General features: G+C 38.9%; 1 protein-coding gene and 1 long non-coding RNA gene across 2 annotated transcripts in view; one reads left to right on the top strand and one right to left on the bottom strand.

The window, feature by feature from the left end:
- Positions 1–13,592, bottom strand: part of LOC307035154 (uncharacterized protein) — a 38,228-nt gene that overhangs the window by 3,327 nt on the left and 21,309 nt on the right. Inside the window, exons 12-16 of the mRNA XM_079674202.1 lie at positions 13,409–13,561; positions 10,454–10,583; positions 10,294–10,326; positions 9,620–9,717; positions 8,879–8,962 (exon numbers count right to left, since the gene is read on the bottom strand). Of these exons, the coding sequence (XP_079530328.1) occupies positions 8,879–8,962; positions 9,620–9,717; positions 10,294–10,326; positions 10,454–10,583; positions 13,409–13,561 (498 nt within the window). The remainder of the gene's footprint in view (positions 1–8,878; positions 8,963–9,619; positions 9,718–10,293; positions 10,327–10,453; positions 10,584–13,408; positions 13,562–13,592) is intronic.
- LOC307035156 overlaps positions 1–13,592 on the top strand; it is a 28,952-nt gene that overhangs the window by 9,951 nt on the left and 5,409 nt on the right. The gene's annotated exons all lie outside the window — the stretch shown is intronic.

The following is a 13,592-nucleotide window of genomic DNA, read 5'->3' as shown; positions in this document are numbered from 1 at the left end:
GGACTTGGACCTTTTAGTACTGAACAAACAATGAAATACACGTTATCTCTGAAGAAAACAGATTCTGCAATATTATTTATAACAACCATCAGGCGTGAATAGTACATCTTGTCAATGGAAAAAGAAAATAACACCAGTATACTGTAATCAATATTCAACCTGAGATTCGACTGACTAGAGAACACATAAAGGATCATGAGATATCGGCATTGCACATAAAACAAATAGCATCATTAGAATCAACATTTGCCTGATGAAAGAAAACAAATCCCATCACAGTTCAGTTCTGTGCATTCATCTTCAAGAAGATGAGCATATCTGCTCTCTGGATCCAAACGGGCCCTTTCACAGCGTAGGATATCACCTGCTGAACTGAACACTCTCTCGCTTGGCACGCTGCTTCCCTGACCACAAAGGTACTTGGTTGCCATACGAGACAGCATTGGTTGGAGGTTGGATGTGTTACCACCTTTCCCAGAAATAAACTTCTTGCAGTGGCTACAGACCCCACCATTCAGACTGGCAGTGGTTACAGACCCCAGCATTCAGACTGGCAGTCATATGCAGCCACACTTTAGATTTTCTAAAGTGACTCGTTTGCGGAGTTTCGTGGCGAAATTGACATCGTAATTCGGACGGTTTGGACGCGAGTTTAAGGATATTACACCTCACTTTTATAAAAAATAAAAAAAGTATTGAAAACCAGAGTTGATTTCGGTACAGCATACCGTAGCCGCCAGTAACCGGTATTTCGGTAATACTGGGAACCGGTATGCACCCCTAACTGTATACACTACATTTTGAATATGTGTCTCAATTTTACTGCAATTTTCAACACACTGCCTGTCTGTGATGTGCCAGCTGTGTGTGTTGTACACAGTCCAACCAATTAACAGTTTGCAAGGCTTTCGTTGAGATGTAACAAAAGTTAAGACAAAGAAAGATAGAAAAGGAGGTACATTTAAATTATCTACAGTAGGGATGCACCGAATATTCGGCCGCCGAAAATTATCGGCCGAAAATGGTTAAAAAGGCCCTTTCGGTCTAGCACCGAAAAAATATCACCGAATGTCAGAGAACAGGGTTACGTTGGTAAGCTAACGTGTTGTTGTGATGACGTAATCAAAACGCGGCGACAAGCACGGCGCGCGACCATGCTCGCGGCTGGCTCACAGCCAACATGTCTGGCGCTTGGAGATATTTAAAAATATCAGAAAGAGGCGCGGATTGCGATTTGTAAAACGTGTTCAGCTGACATTTCTCGAGGGGGTGTAACTGCAAAAACTTTCACCACTTCGGGATTACTCCACCACTTGAAATCAAAACACCTGGACAAATATGCGGAGTAAGATCAAATCACAAGCACTGACAGCGAGAGACTGTTCAGCGCTGCCTCTCATGTGCTTGATGAGAAGAGGAACAGACTTATGGCTGATAAAGCAGAGAAGCTACTGTTCATTAAAAAGAACCTCCCACTTTTCCTTAATAAGTAGACAAGGCTGGCTTATCATAAGCTTATCTAGTTCTACATGTCTACTCTATACCCACTTTCCTGAACAATTTTCATTGTGAGTTATAATTCACCATCTCAGGTTATCATTAGGGGAAAATGACAGCAGCACAGTGTTCAATATATTGTACTTTCGGTATCTAAATGATACAATGTTGTTTACATTGCTCATGAGGACAGACCACCTTATTTGCAGATTCTTGAAATTGTAATTTAATTTGTAATTGATTGTGGATTTTGTATCCAGTTTTCACTTTATGTATCTTTATACAATGTTTACTACTTTGCTTATGAGGACAGACAGCCTTATTTACAGATTCTTGAAATTCAATTGTAATTTCATTTGTAAATAGTTACATTCATGTGGATTTATCCAGTTTGCACATTTGTATGCATGCACTTATACTGTAGGTGCATTTGTTGTTGTTGAAGGCCTGGCTGTTACAGTCTTTATTTACACTATTTTGTTGTAGGCCTACTGGCCTAGATGTTTATGCAGTTTTAAAGCACCTTGGCTTTGTTCTGAATGCACTTTGTTGTAGTTATCCTACAGAGAAAAGAAAATGCACTTGACTTGGAATTAATGTACTGTATGCATTCAAAAGTGCTGAATAAATGTTTTATGGACCCATAATAGTGATTATTATTTAAGTTAAGTTTTGCCATAATCATGTCTTTTTCCATAATCAGGCAGCTGAACAACATTGGTAAAAAATGTATACATTATATATATATATATATATATATATATATATAATGTATAATTTGGTTTCGGCCAAGAATTTCCCATTCGGTGCACCCCTAATTTAAAGAGCGTAGCAGGACGTACATCTAATCTGATCAGCTGCGGTTAAATGGAAATATAATTTTCATTAATAGCCGTGTATACAACTTAGTAGGAATTATTAGAAGCTGAATATTGGTACATGAAAACAAACAGTCAGTCAGTGAGTGAGCCTTCTGATATTTACATAGGTGTGAGACGACTGCTTTCAAAAAAACTCTAATAGAGAGCCAGATGTCAGTCAATTAGCAACAGCTGTCCTGCACTCTCGCATCACATATGCAAATCCATCTAATTGCGTACTTTTATCAAAATATTTTTTACTCAGTCTAGGCAAGTAATCCTCTCTTAAAAGTTGATCAGCCTCAGTCATTTTTACAGACGTGCTCTGCTCAGTAAAACCAACAACTCCACAGCTACACTTTAAACTTGCTTTAGGAGAATAAAGTGAGCTGTTAAATGATGATGCGATTGACTGATGGCTGCATTGATTATGTTGTGCAACCATTGTATAGGGCTCAATAATTCATTAAAATCTTGTAAAAATTGCAAGAAGCATAATGTATTTTAAAGGCTAAATAAATACACGTTTAAATACCATTTTGAATGATCTATTGTGGAGATGCAGAGATATCGCAGCCTGCAAATCATATTCCACAGATTCCTTTTTCAAATATATATTTTTTCATAATTGTTGTATTCTATATTGATCAATGTTAGCCCCAATCATGCAGCCATCATATTAAACTGTGGTAAATAATGCTAAACATCAAATTAAACTAGAAAATGCAATTCCTGAAGAAATTGCTAGTGGGAATGCTTTAAGCTGAAAAGCTGACGCTAAACTGCTATGCTGAAATGTAATGTGTAAGAAGAAAGTGAAGAATTTAGATTGAAATTATACATGAACACTGGGGGCTTGAATGTGTGATGAGAGAAGGAAAGAAAGTAAAAAGGCTTGGAAAAGCAGCAGAATATTTGAACTGCAAACTTCTGAACTAACTTGATGGCGAATGATCTGTCGCCATGGCAACGGCATTTGACGACGCCCCATAATACGCTTAGATTCGTTGATGGGTGCATCGTTACCAAACCTGTGAAGTTTTGGGCTCTTTGGAGTATTTTCACTGAAGTTATTTGAAAACCGTGTTTCAAGGCAAGCATTGTGTTGCCATGGCAACGGCATTTGAAGAAATCTCAAAACTGTCCCGTAAATGTCTTCACGGCTGGACTGTTAGCACACATGTGAAGTTTGAGCACTTTTTTTAACATTTTCATAGGAGTTATAGCGAATATCATGTTTTATCGCGAGGGATGCGTTTCCATGGAAACGGCTTATGGTGAGATCTCAGATTTGGCGTAGAGCTGTTGAGGCATGCGCCGGTGATATACAAGTGAAGATTGGGGGACGATTTGAGCCTGTCGATTGGATTTACAGCGACATCCTGTTTCATGGCGAGTTGTCTGTCGCCATGGCAACGGCATTTGAAGAAATCTCAAAACTGTCCTGTAGATGTCTTCACGGCTGGACTGTTAGCACACTGCTATCTGCTGCTCTGTCAGTTGGAGTGATGACATCAACGTGTTCCATTACAGAGACTTATATTTGAGCTAACGAGGCGTCCAGAGATCAAAGGTGTCCATTGTTCTGAATGAGAGATAAACGTTTTGTGGAAGAACCGTAACAGATATCTGTGAAATTTCAAAACGTGAAGCATTTCAAGGAAATTGAGTATCTGAAGTGTAATTTTTGTGTAGTTTTGGGTTAATAATGTGGCCTTTTTGGCAGTTTAACTAAAGGTGTGCAGCTGCTACCATGAGGAAATATCTGCCTGAAATTACAATGGGGTTTAATGGAGGAATGTTGAACGTTTTTGTCACTTCATGCCCTCAAGAGGCATTTTGTTTAATTATTTTTTGCTTAATTATTTGTCATTTTTCAAGCTACGGGATGTTTTCCTACGTTTGTCATAAAAAATTATGTCTCAGGAATGTAGGGTTTGGGAATTATGGCAGTTTAAAAAATATATATGAAGGCAAATTTCAAAATTTTCTACCCTCTAGCTGTGACATCACGCACTCTAGTTAATGTTAAAATCTGAAGAAAACCTCTAAAACAAGGTCTGAACAATATTTAATATCTCTAAAACTAAGAATCAGATTTAAAAGTTGTTTTACACGAATAATCTCAGAAAGATGTGTAACATTTTAAAGTTAGAATGAGGTTTGAGTGAAAGTATGAATGAACAGTTAGCAGTTGAAGTCACATGAAGATTTGTTGAAGTTGAAGAATTTCTCCATTGACTTCAATGGTTAAAAATGTGATTTATTATGGGATGTATCTCCGGAATTATGAAAGTTATGAATGAGAAAAGTAATGTGGGATTTTTTTGACTTTTTGTAAACAGCATTCCCATTTAAAAAATAAAAAATAAAAAAAAAAAAAAAAAAATTGGAGCTCCTTCAAATGAATCATTGGTTTACTGAAACCAACAATGTCAGTAATCGACTGTTATTTGACAAGAGTTGGCATTCATAATCATCAGTAGTTGCTAAGGCGGACTAGTTTCTCTCCATTGATAATAAAGTATAGAGGCTATGTGATGGTAAAGCATGTTACTGAAAAAAACAACCCCTCCAAATTCAAACCCTCAATCATGTCCAGCTTCTTCTGTGATTAACACATTTGCGTGTTGGTTTCTCAAGGGCATCATTATGAATTCCCCCAATGACAAGATCTGACGAAATATGACACCTTTCTCCAAACATGCTGCCCCTGCACACAGTACTTTTTTAATTAAAGTATCCCATTTGAATCTTTTCAGAGACTCCATTTAGTCTAATTTTAAAGCTTCTCTCCTGGTCGCGAGAATAAAGAACATATTTAACAAGGCCATACTGCATACTGGGCTCAAAGTTTGGGAGCCCATGACCCTTTTTGGGCCAACCTCCCATTTTTGAACACAGCCTTTATTTTGAACTTTACTAAGCATATGTAATATTGCATTCACACACAACGCAAGGCAATTATTAGCCTCGCGTTAGTTTGACCGCAGCATCATTTGCGTTTACTAGCGTCATTCAGACAAGACGTGTCGTTGCCATGTAATTACCAACAACATTTGATAAGCCATGACTGAAATCAACACTTTTGCTCCCTTGATCATAGTGTAGAAGTCACATATATGCCTGGATGCCAAAACACCATTATAAATTCATGCAGAGACACAGTTCAGTGAGAGATGCATTCACCGTCTCTAGTAACAAGCCACAAAGTCAGCTGAATTAATCCTGTTAACAGACGTATGAATATATGAATAAACTGCGACCCTTATTTGCCATGCCATAGACAGTATGTATGAATGTATGTGGTTTGTACACATTTCCTGTCATAGTTCCCGCTTTTCTTCACATTTTTACATTATGACACACACACGCAGGTTTACAAGGTCGTGACTAATAAATATATCCTCTGGTGCAAATTTAATCTCAAACATGCAGGAATAATGGTGTTTTTTGGCTCCGCAGCCAGATGATTAAAAACAACTCCTGGCCAGAAGGCAAGGGGACAGTTAAAGGTCAAATTGTTAAATTTTAAAAGGCCAATACACCACCTGACCATTTTCAATTATACATAGGAGTGATTTATGTTGAATAATAGGGAATAATAATGAAATATTTAGGATTTTACTGTAAGAATGCTTCACTTTCAAGAATTAGTTTGACACTTTATCCCCAAACCCACAATATGTAGTTTTAGATGGGATTTTTTAAAACAAATGTATCATTATCAGTTCAATTTCACAATACTAATGGATACAGTAGATTCACAGTAGAAACTTTTTTTCCCCCTATCTCAACCTTAACACAAAGAAAAACGATTTTACCATGTAGGTAAAACATGGACATCATCTTTATTGGCATTTGTTTGGCTCACTCTACGTGTTGCAGTACATTACTGAAAATATTGTTGGACATCTTCTCTCGTCTTACCCCAAATTTGCTTTCTTGCCAAGAATTACATGAGAGAATCAATATACTCATGAATGGAACAATTAGGAAACAGCCCTGCAGTGTCCAAGGCATTTCTAAAGCTCATTAAGTAGCACATTATATCTTGTTTGTCCTGTACAAACATCAAAGTTTGCTACTGACCATGCTACAGATGTTAGTGCAAAATCTACAGCTACTCTACCACAACCATCAGCAACAAGTGGACATGGAGAACTACATGTTGCTAAATCCACCGCGGAGAATAAACAGAAGGGCAACCAGGCAACCATGCTCGGGGGTCTTCTTCGCTGCTTTTGGTGTATTTTGTGGCGGAAGTACAGTGCCACTTACAGGCCCGGCATATGTACTACAGCGTCTCCAGCGGGTCGAGCGGTCTCGTACGAATGGACATGTTTATTGAGCCGTATCCGTGTGAACGGAAGACTTTTTTGATATCAAATTCGGTTAGTTTTTTTTTTTTTGCATTTGTGTTCCTGTGTAAATGCGGCCTTAGGCTAGCTGTTTCAGTCTTGTTACAGTCTTCATGTCAGCTATAAGCTATAAGCCAAGACATAACATGTAAAACCCATTGCATAAACCCCTTGTCATTTTTCTCGTATTAAACAGGAAGAGGTGTTGTACGTAGAGCTGCACAGTTAATCCAAAATGTTAGTGGAATCGCAATTCAAAAATCAGCAATATCGCAATTGCCAAATCAGTTAACTATCAACCTGAGTCCTTTTTTTTAATAAATCGAGCTTCCCTAGAGATTCTTTAGGTTTGGTTGTGAAAACGCACCCTCTAATGGACTATCAGAGAGATATCCCTATTATTTTGTGCTCTGCTATATAGCAATAGCATCGACTGTTTTCAGTTGTTTTCCTCTTTGCTTCCTCGTGTATGAGTTATGAAAAAAGTTTGCAGTGCACATGAATCTAATTGTGGTCCTAATCTAACACAATTCTCTACCAGTCCTAAAGCCCAGCACTCTCGTAATATCTGAGTGCTCAAACACAGAGGGAAGGGTAAGGACTCTGTACGATGATGGATTGTCCTCAGAGATATGGGAACGCTGAGAAAATAGGCATTACTTTTGTATTGATTGTTTTTGGTGGGGACTCTATAAAAAGAAGACATAGCACCTGTTAAAATGTCAATGGTAGGCTGGAGCTCCATAAACCTAATCTAACCACGTTAGTGAGCAAAGAAAATGTCCTACTTTATAGACTGTGAAAAACAATGTACCTCCATTCAATCTGATGATATGTGTGACAGACATTTACTTCATGACAGATCTGATGTCCACACACACGCTTAAAATGCACCTAAAGTTCTCAGACAAACTGAATAAGGAACACAATAATGGGTAGCGCTTTACAATAAGACTACCCTTATACAGGGTTTATGAATAGTTTGTAGTTAATTTATTAATTAGGTTGTGAACACTTTATAAATCCTTAATAAGCTTTTATAAGACATGAGAAACAGGGCAACTGTGACCGGTTGCTTGCCAAATAGTGAGCCCACATTTATCTGTACTGCTAAGCCTTATATTGGCTACTTAGCTTACTTCGTGTTCTTCATCAGCCAGCATCCTTGGTATCTGTTGCTCACTGACTTGATTCTCGCTAAGTACTGTAGCCAATATAAGGCTTGGTCATCTTGCCAAATAGTGAGCCTGTGTTGATGTATGAAAACTGTTAGAACTGGTTTATAAATGGTTCTTAATGATTAATAAAGTGTTTACAACCTGATTAATAACCCAATTATAAACCCTTTATGAATCCTTTATAAGGGTAGTCTTATTGTAAAGTGGTGCCCAATAATGTTTTGTCTCAGAGTCCAGTCAAAATCAGAGTTCATAAATAGTGCAAGTGTGAATTATTGCATTGTGACATGTTACCAATATCTTATTTTATTCTAAATTGCTGCACAATATATTGCTGCAGAATGCACAAGAGGGATGCATTTCACTTTTGTACCCTCAAAAATGTAGGGTCTGATATTTCCAATATTTTGCAGCCAAGTATACTCCAAAAAAGAACAAATTCACAAAAAGCAATACAACAAATAACTTTGTGGAATGTGTCCTTGAAGGCTTATACATTGCATTAAAAAAAACACAAAAATAACATCAGAAACCCACCACCATGCTCTCACAGCTTTTTCTTGTTTTGGACCATTCATCGCTGTGACATCGCACATTAAGGGTTGGGATGAACTTGTCGTTCACATACAACAGACAGCGGCAATTCTTCAATAATCCTGAAGGAAATATGCAAATGACTAAGTGTGGCGTCTTCCAAGGCTGAAAAATCAGCAGTGCTTTCTGTTAAATGATGTGGAGGCCGCAGCTAACCTCTACATCAGAAGCATTATATCCTGCCGTGAGCCCTGAGAGACACCCAGTGAAAAACAAGAAGCCTTGGGGACGTTTTCCTTGTGATGTGTGTTTTGTCCCAGTGTGTTGGGCGGGCAGGTGCTGTTAGATGACAAATAATTGAGTTTGGCCATGTGGGCACTTCTAACAGAGCGCTATCCGTCTGTGAGGCTGAACCAGATAGATATTGAAATAATAACTCATGGATTACCAGTATGACAGAGTAGAGTTTCTTCATTTCATCACGCGTCTTCGTCAGTGCTGAGAGACCGGTCTTGTATTTTTCAACCGCCATCTAGGGAATAGAGAAAAAGGAGAAGAAAATCCCTTTGTCAGTTAGTTCACTATTTGGCGAATTGTTAGAAAAACCTTTTCTCTTAGGGTTGAACTTTGAATAGCCCACATTTAGAGCTTGAATGAAAACCAAAATCTAAAAAGAATGAGTCTTGGTTTTTGAAGAATGGGTGTGTGTTTAGAGAATGAATTTGCATAATATGAATACTGGCAAGTAATGTAAAACATATGCATGGTTTACCAACAAAACAAGTTCATATTCATTTTTAAACACCATTATACTAATGTTTAAACTTAAGGAGAGCTGCAGCACAAAATGAACATTTTATGTAGCATGAAGGATGTCATTAAGAGAAAAATAGATGTTTGGAAATGTTTGGATGAAGGTACAAAAATGTTTTAATGTTGGTCAAGTAATGATATGTGCCTTATAACGTATTTCTATTCGTTTAAATCCCTAGTAGTGGAAATGGTGCCTAACAAGCAGCAATGTGCCAAAGAAGAAGAGAGGAAGAACACTACTTTTAGATAGCAAACAATTGATTAGTACAAGAAACAATGAATATAATCAATCCCATTTTTGTTGACAAGGAGACAAAGATTACCTTTTTTAAATGAATACGTAAATAAATAATAAACACAGGATTTACTGCCTCACCTTCAAGTCTTTGTAGAATTGTGGGTGTTGACCTCCAGCATTTCTCTTCTTGAACGTTTTTTCATACTGAATGACTTTCTGCAATTCATTCTTCAGCACTACACACACACACACACACACACACACACACACACACACACACACACACACACACACACACACACACACACACACACACACACACACACACACACACACACACACACACACACACACACACACACACACACACACACACACACACACACACACACACACACACACACACACACACACACACACACACACACACACACACACACACACACACACACACACACACACACACACACACACACACACACATTACCGTCCATCATATTTCACCACTGAAGCAAATAGCTGCTTTAAATCAGATGCCGTCTCCTGTGGGATCCTGTCAAGTGTTGTATTTGTGCTTGTGGCAAATGTTAGTCATCATAAAGGCAATATATTGCTTTCAGCACAGTGAGATTATAGTGTCTCCACAATGTATACTGAAACTACAATTACAGGAAGATATAGTAAATGTTACTACCACACTTCCTTGCAAATAACTTGCGTCGGCACAAAAAAGTAGGGTCAGTATTACAGTAATCTCAGCAAATTTGAGAACAACGGTCTTTGGACGCGGTAGTAAAATGTGATCTACTCACCGTCAACTTCTGCGGTCAAGCCTTTAATGGAAGCTATCCAACAGAGAGACAAAAGAAAGCAGTGACACACAGTAAATACGCATTTCACTTAACAGACCTCAATTGGAAATGTAAGACACAGAATTTGTTCAGCTTTGAGGAAATCTTGATTGGTGAATACCTCCCGGGACAGTTTCAAATTCTGCCAAGTCGTCTGTAAAAGCAGCCAGGGAAGGTTCATGCAACATGATCTGCTCCACAAGGGCATGCAGCAAGGTGAACTTCCTGTCGTTCCCCCGGAGCTGAGAGAGCTGTGGAGGGAGGTTAGAAAAGGTCAAGGCGTGTACAAACGTTAAGTTCCCTGCCAAACAGAACAAGGACATATTGAAGAAAACGGTACATGTATGAAATATAGCCTCTTCTGCGTGTTTGTTGCTACAACTGTTATTGTTACCTGAAGGTTAGAGAAAGAATAGGATGGCAGGGCATGGATTCTCTCTGTGCTACATTTACCTCCACACTAGTCTATTATGTTGTGTATTTGTATACAGCAAAGATGTATACTGACCTTGCTAACACCTGGCTGTTGCTTCCAGATTATGCATTTAGTGCAAGAGTAGTGTTTTTGCAATTTTTTATTATTAGTCATAGTTAGCAGGGTAGGAAGAATTACTCTGATCTTTGACTTAAGTAAAACTAACAATGCCAAATAGTAAAAATACTCTGTTACAAGTTGTGCACTTAAATCTTACTTAAGTGCAAATGTATCCACATTCAACTATACTTAAAGGTGACCTATCATGCAAAATGCACTTTTGTACATCTTTTATACATGAATATATGTCCCCGGTGTTCCAGGGAACTCACCAAGTGTCAGAAAACACAACCCTCTCTATTTCCCTCCATACCCAAATCTCTTAAAAAGGGGCTGCAACGGATCTGATACAGACTGATCCAGATTTGAACACTTCTATGATGTCACAGAAGTGGCGATACGGCTATTGGGCCAACTCCACCAATCAGGAGTAGACAGCCACGGACATTGCCGTTCGAAAGCGCTGGAGACGCTGTAGTACATATGCCAGGCCTGTAGGTGGTGCTGTTCTCACAGAATCAGCCCATGCAAAGACAGTGTTCAATTGAGCGAAATGAGGAATGGCTAAAATGCATGATCTGTTTGGTATTTTGAAAAATAAAAAGTATAAATATGCCTTATATAGGTATGGTCCTACACTATATTATTCAAATATAGCATGTTAGGTCCACTTTAAAGTACCAACATTAGACTAGAATTTAAGACATAATGCACTTCATGGTGAAATAAGTGAAATGCAAGATGTTCCTTTCTAACCTCGTGATAGGTCATAGTAGTCTTTTTTTTAGGTTGTTTATTAGCAGTTTAAGGCCATGGCAAGTTTCTAAGGACAACATAAACAATAAAGAAACCATGCATTGATGCTCATAAGTTATAAGGACCAAAAATGCGATCTTAGATAACCTTGATGCGTTTTTCTTGGAAACAGTTGGCTATTAATTTGTTGAGTCTGTCTCAAGCAGCCACAGTTTACTATTCTCAATTAGACCCGGAAACACCTCTGAGGGAACACAAGGCCTTCATTAAAAGGAGCGGAGGACTTTTTACTTCTGTGTCAAGAGCCCTGCCCTTAAACCTTCCCAGTTGTGAGACATGCACACAAAACAGAGGCTCAAACTAAACTATTCTTTTAAACCCCTACACCCAGAAACTACTGAACCTTCACAGGAAAAGTTCAACACTTTGATAATATGTTTTTCTTTCTATTTTAATCGCTTGATAAAAAGATTGAGACTACTCTTGTATTTGTACGGTACATTTGAAGCTACAGCCAGCACATGGTTAGCTTAGCATATTAGCATATTAAGCTAGCATGGCTCTGTCTGAAAGTATGAAACCCCAGTAACCAGCACCTCTAAAGCTCACCAAGTCATTTCTTATTTATTTTTTGTTTTATTCCTAAACACGTTGGGGTTTTATTAAGATTATGTGCTGGACTTTTTTCTTGGTTGGACATTTTGATTAATGATTCTAAGGTTGCCTCACTTCAGGAAGTCCCGGCTCCATGGCTAAGAATAGGTGTTTTTTTTCACACTTTGGTTTCTGTGTGAATGAAAAAAAACTTGGGATATAACAACATTTTAATTGGATTACTTTAAAAACTCTTGTATGAGGATTGTGTTATCCTTGGTGTGGAAACAGGCTCAGAAATGTTGTGCTAATGAAAAGATCCACTGACTAGCTACAGTTAATGATGGTTCACTTCCAACGGCCCGTCCACACTACAGCTTCGACAGCTTCAAAAAAGGTTTCCAGCACGTCTGCCCTTTCACTTTGAATGGGGTCACGTTGCCTCGCTTTTCGCCGAACTGAATTGTGGGTAGCAGAGCGGAGCTTTCCTGGCGTTTCAGGCTGCAAAAGTTGAACAATGTTCAACTTCTGAAGCCGGAGACGCCGGAATAGCCAGCGTCAGCCAATCAAATCCCGTTTATGCAAATCGGACACTTCAAGCTCTAGCCAATCAAACCGCGTGCAAGCTGGGAGAGCCAGACCGCAGTTCATTTCCTCATATTCCAAACGAGAAATTACGGTAGCAAATCACCCGGTTCTTTACGACCAGAACTATTTACTGGGATACAAACCGGAAGAACCAGGCATGGAGGGAGGTGGCAGAGACAGTGGGTGAAACTGGTAGGTTTTCACCTGTTTGGGGAGTTCATATATATATATATATATTGCTCGCATAAAATCCCCGGGGTTTTTTGCTTTGTATGCCGGGGGCGGGACATTCATGTGATTGGTTGTTGGTCGCGGTGCTCGAATAAAATCCCCAAGCTTCGGACACGCCCAGCTCCAAGCTTTTTTTGAAGCTATAGTGTGGACGGGCCGTAAGAGATTCAGCCCAAGTGGCCCCACTTTGTTCCTAGTTTAATTTCTCCTGTGATGCCATGTAGTGAGACTGTCAGAGTCCTGAGTGAACCTGAGCAAAAGAGGAAGATGATGGAAGATGTAGAGTCGCCCTGCTGTGTATATCAATGAGAAGTCTTATTAGCCTTGTGCTGCAGCTCCATCAAAGGTCAGGCAACAGCAGTGTAGTCATACTTTAGTTAAGGAGGAGAGGCGAAATCCCTTGGCCTTTTCCTTCCTTGCGTTCTCGTTGAGGTAATTGCCAACGGTGAGGAGGTACTCCAGCACGGAAACAAATGACCTGCAGTTGTTCAGCTGCGTGCACATTCTGATCTTCTGGTTAATCAGCTGAAAGACAAACGCAGACAGTCATTTTGTT

The sequence above is a fragment of the Notothenia rossii genome, assembly GCF_949606895.1.
Source record: "Notothenia rossii genome assembly, chromosome: 4".
NCBI lineage: Eukaryota > Metazoa > Chordata > Actinopteri > Perciformes > Nototheniidae > Notothenia > Notothenia rossii.
The sequence above is the reverse complement of the archived record's forward strand: the minus strand, read 5'-3'. Positions and strand labels throughout refer to the sequence as shown.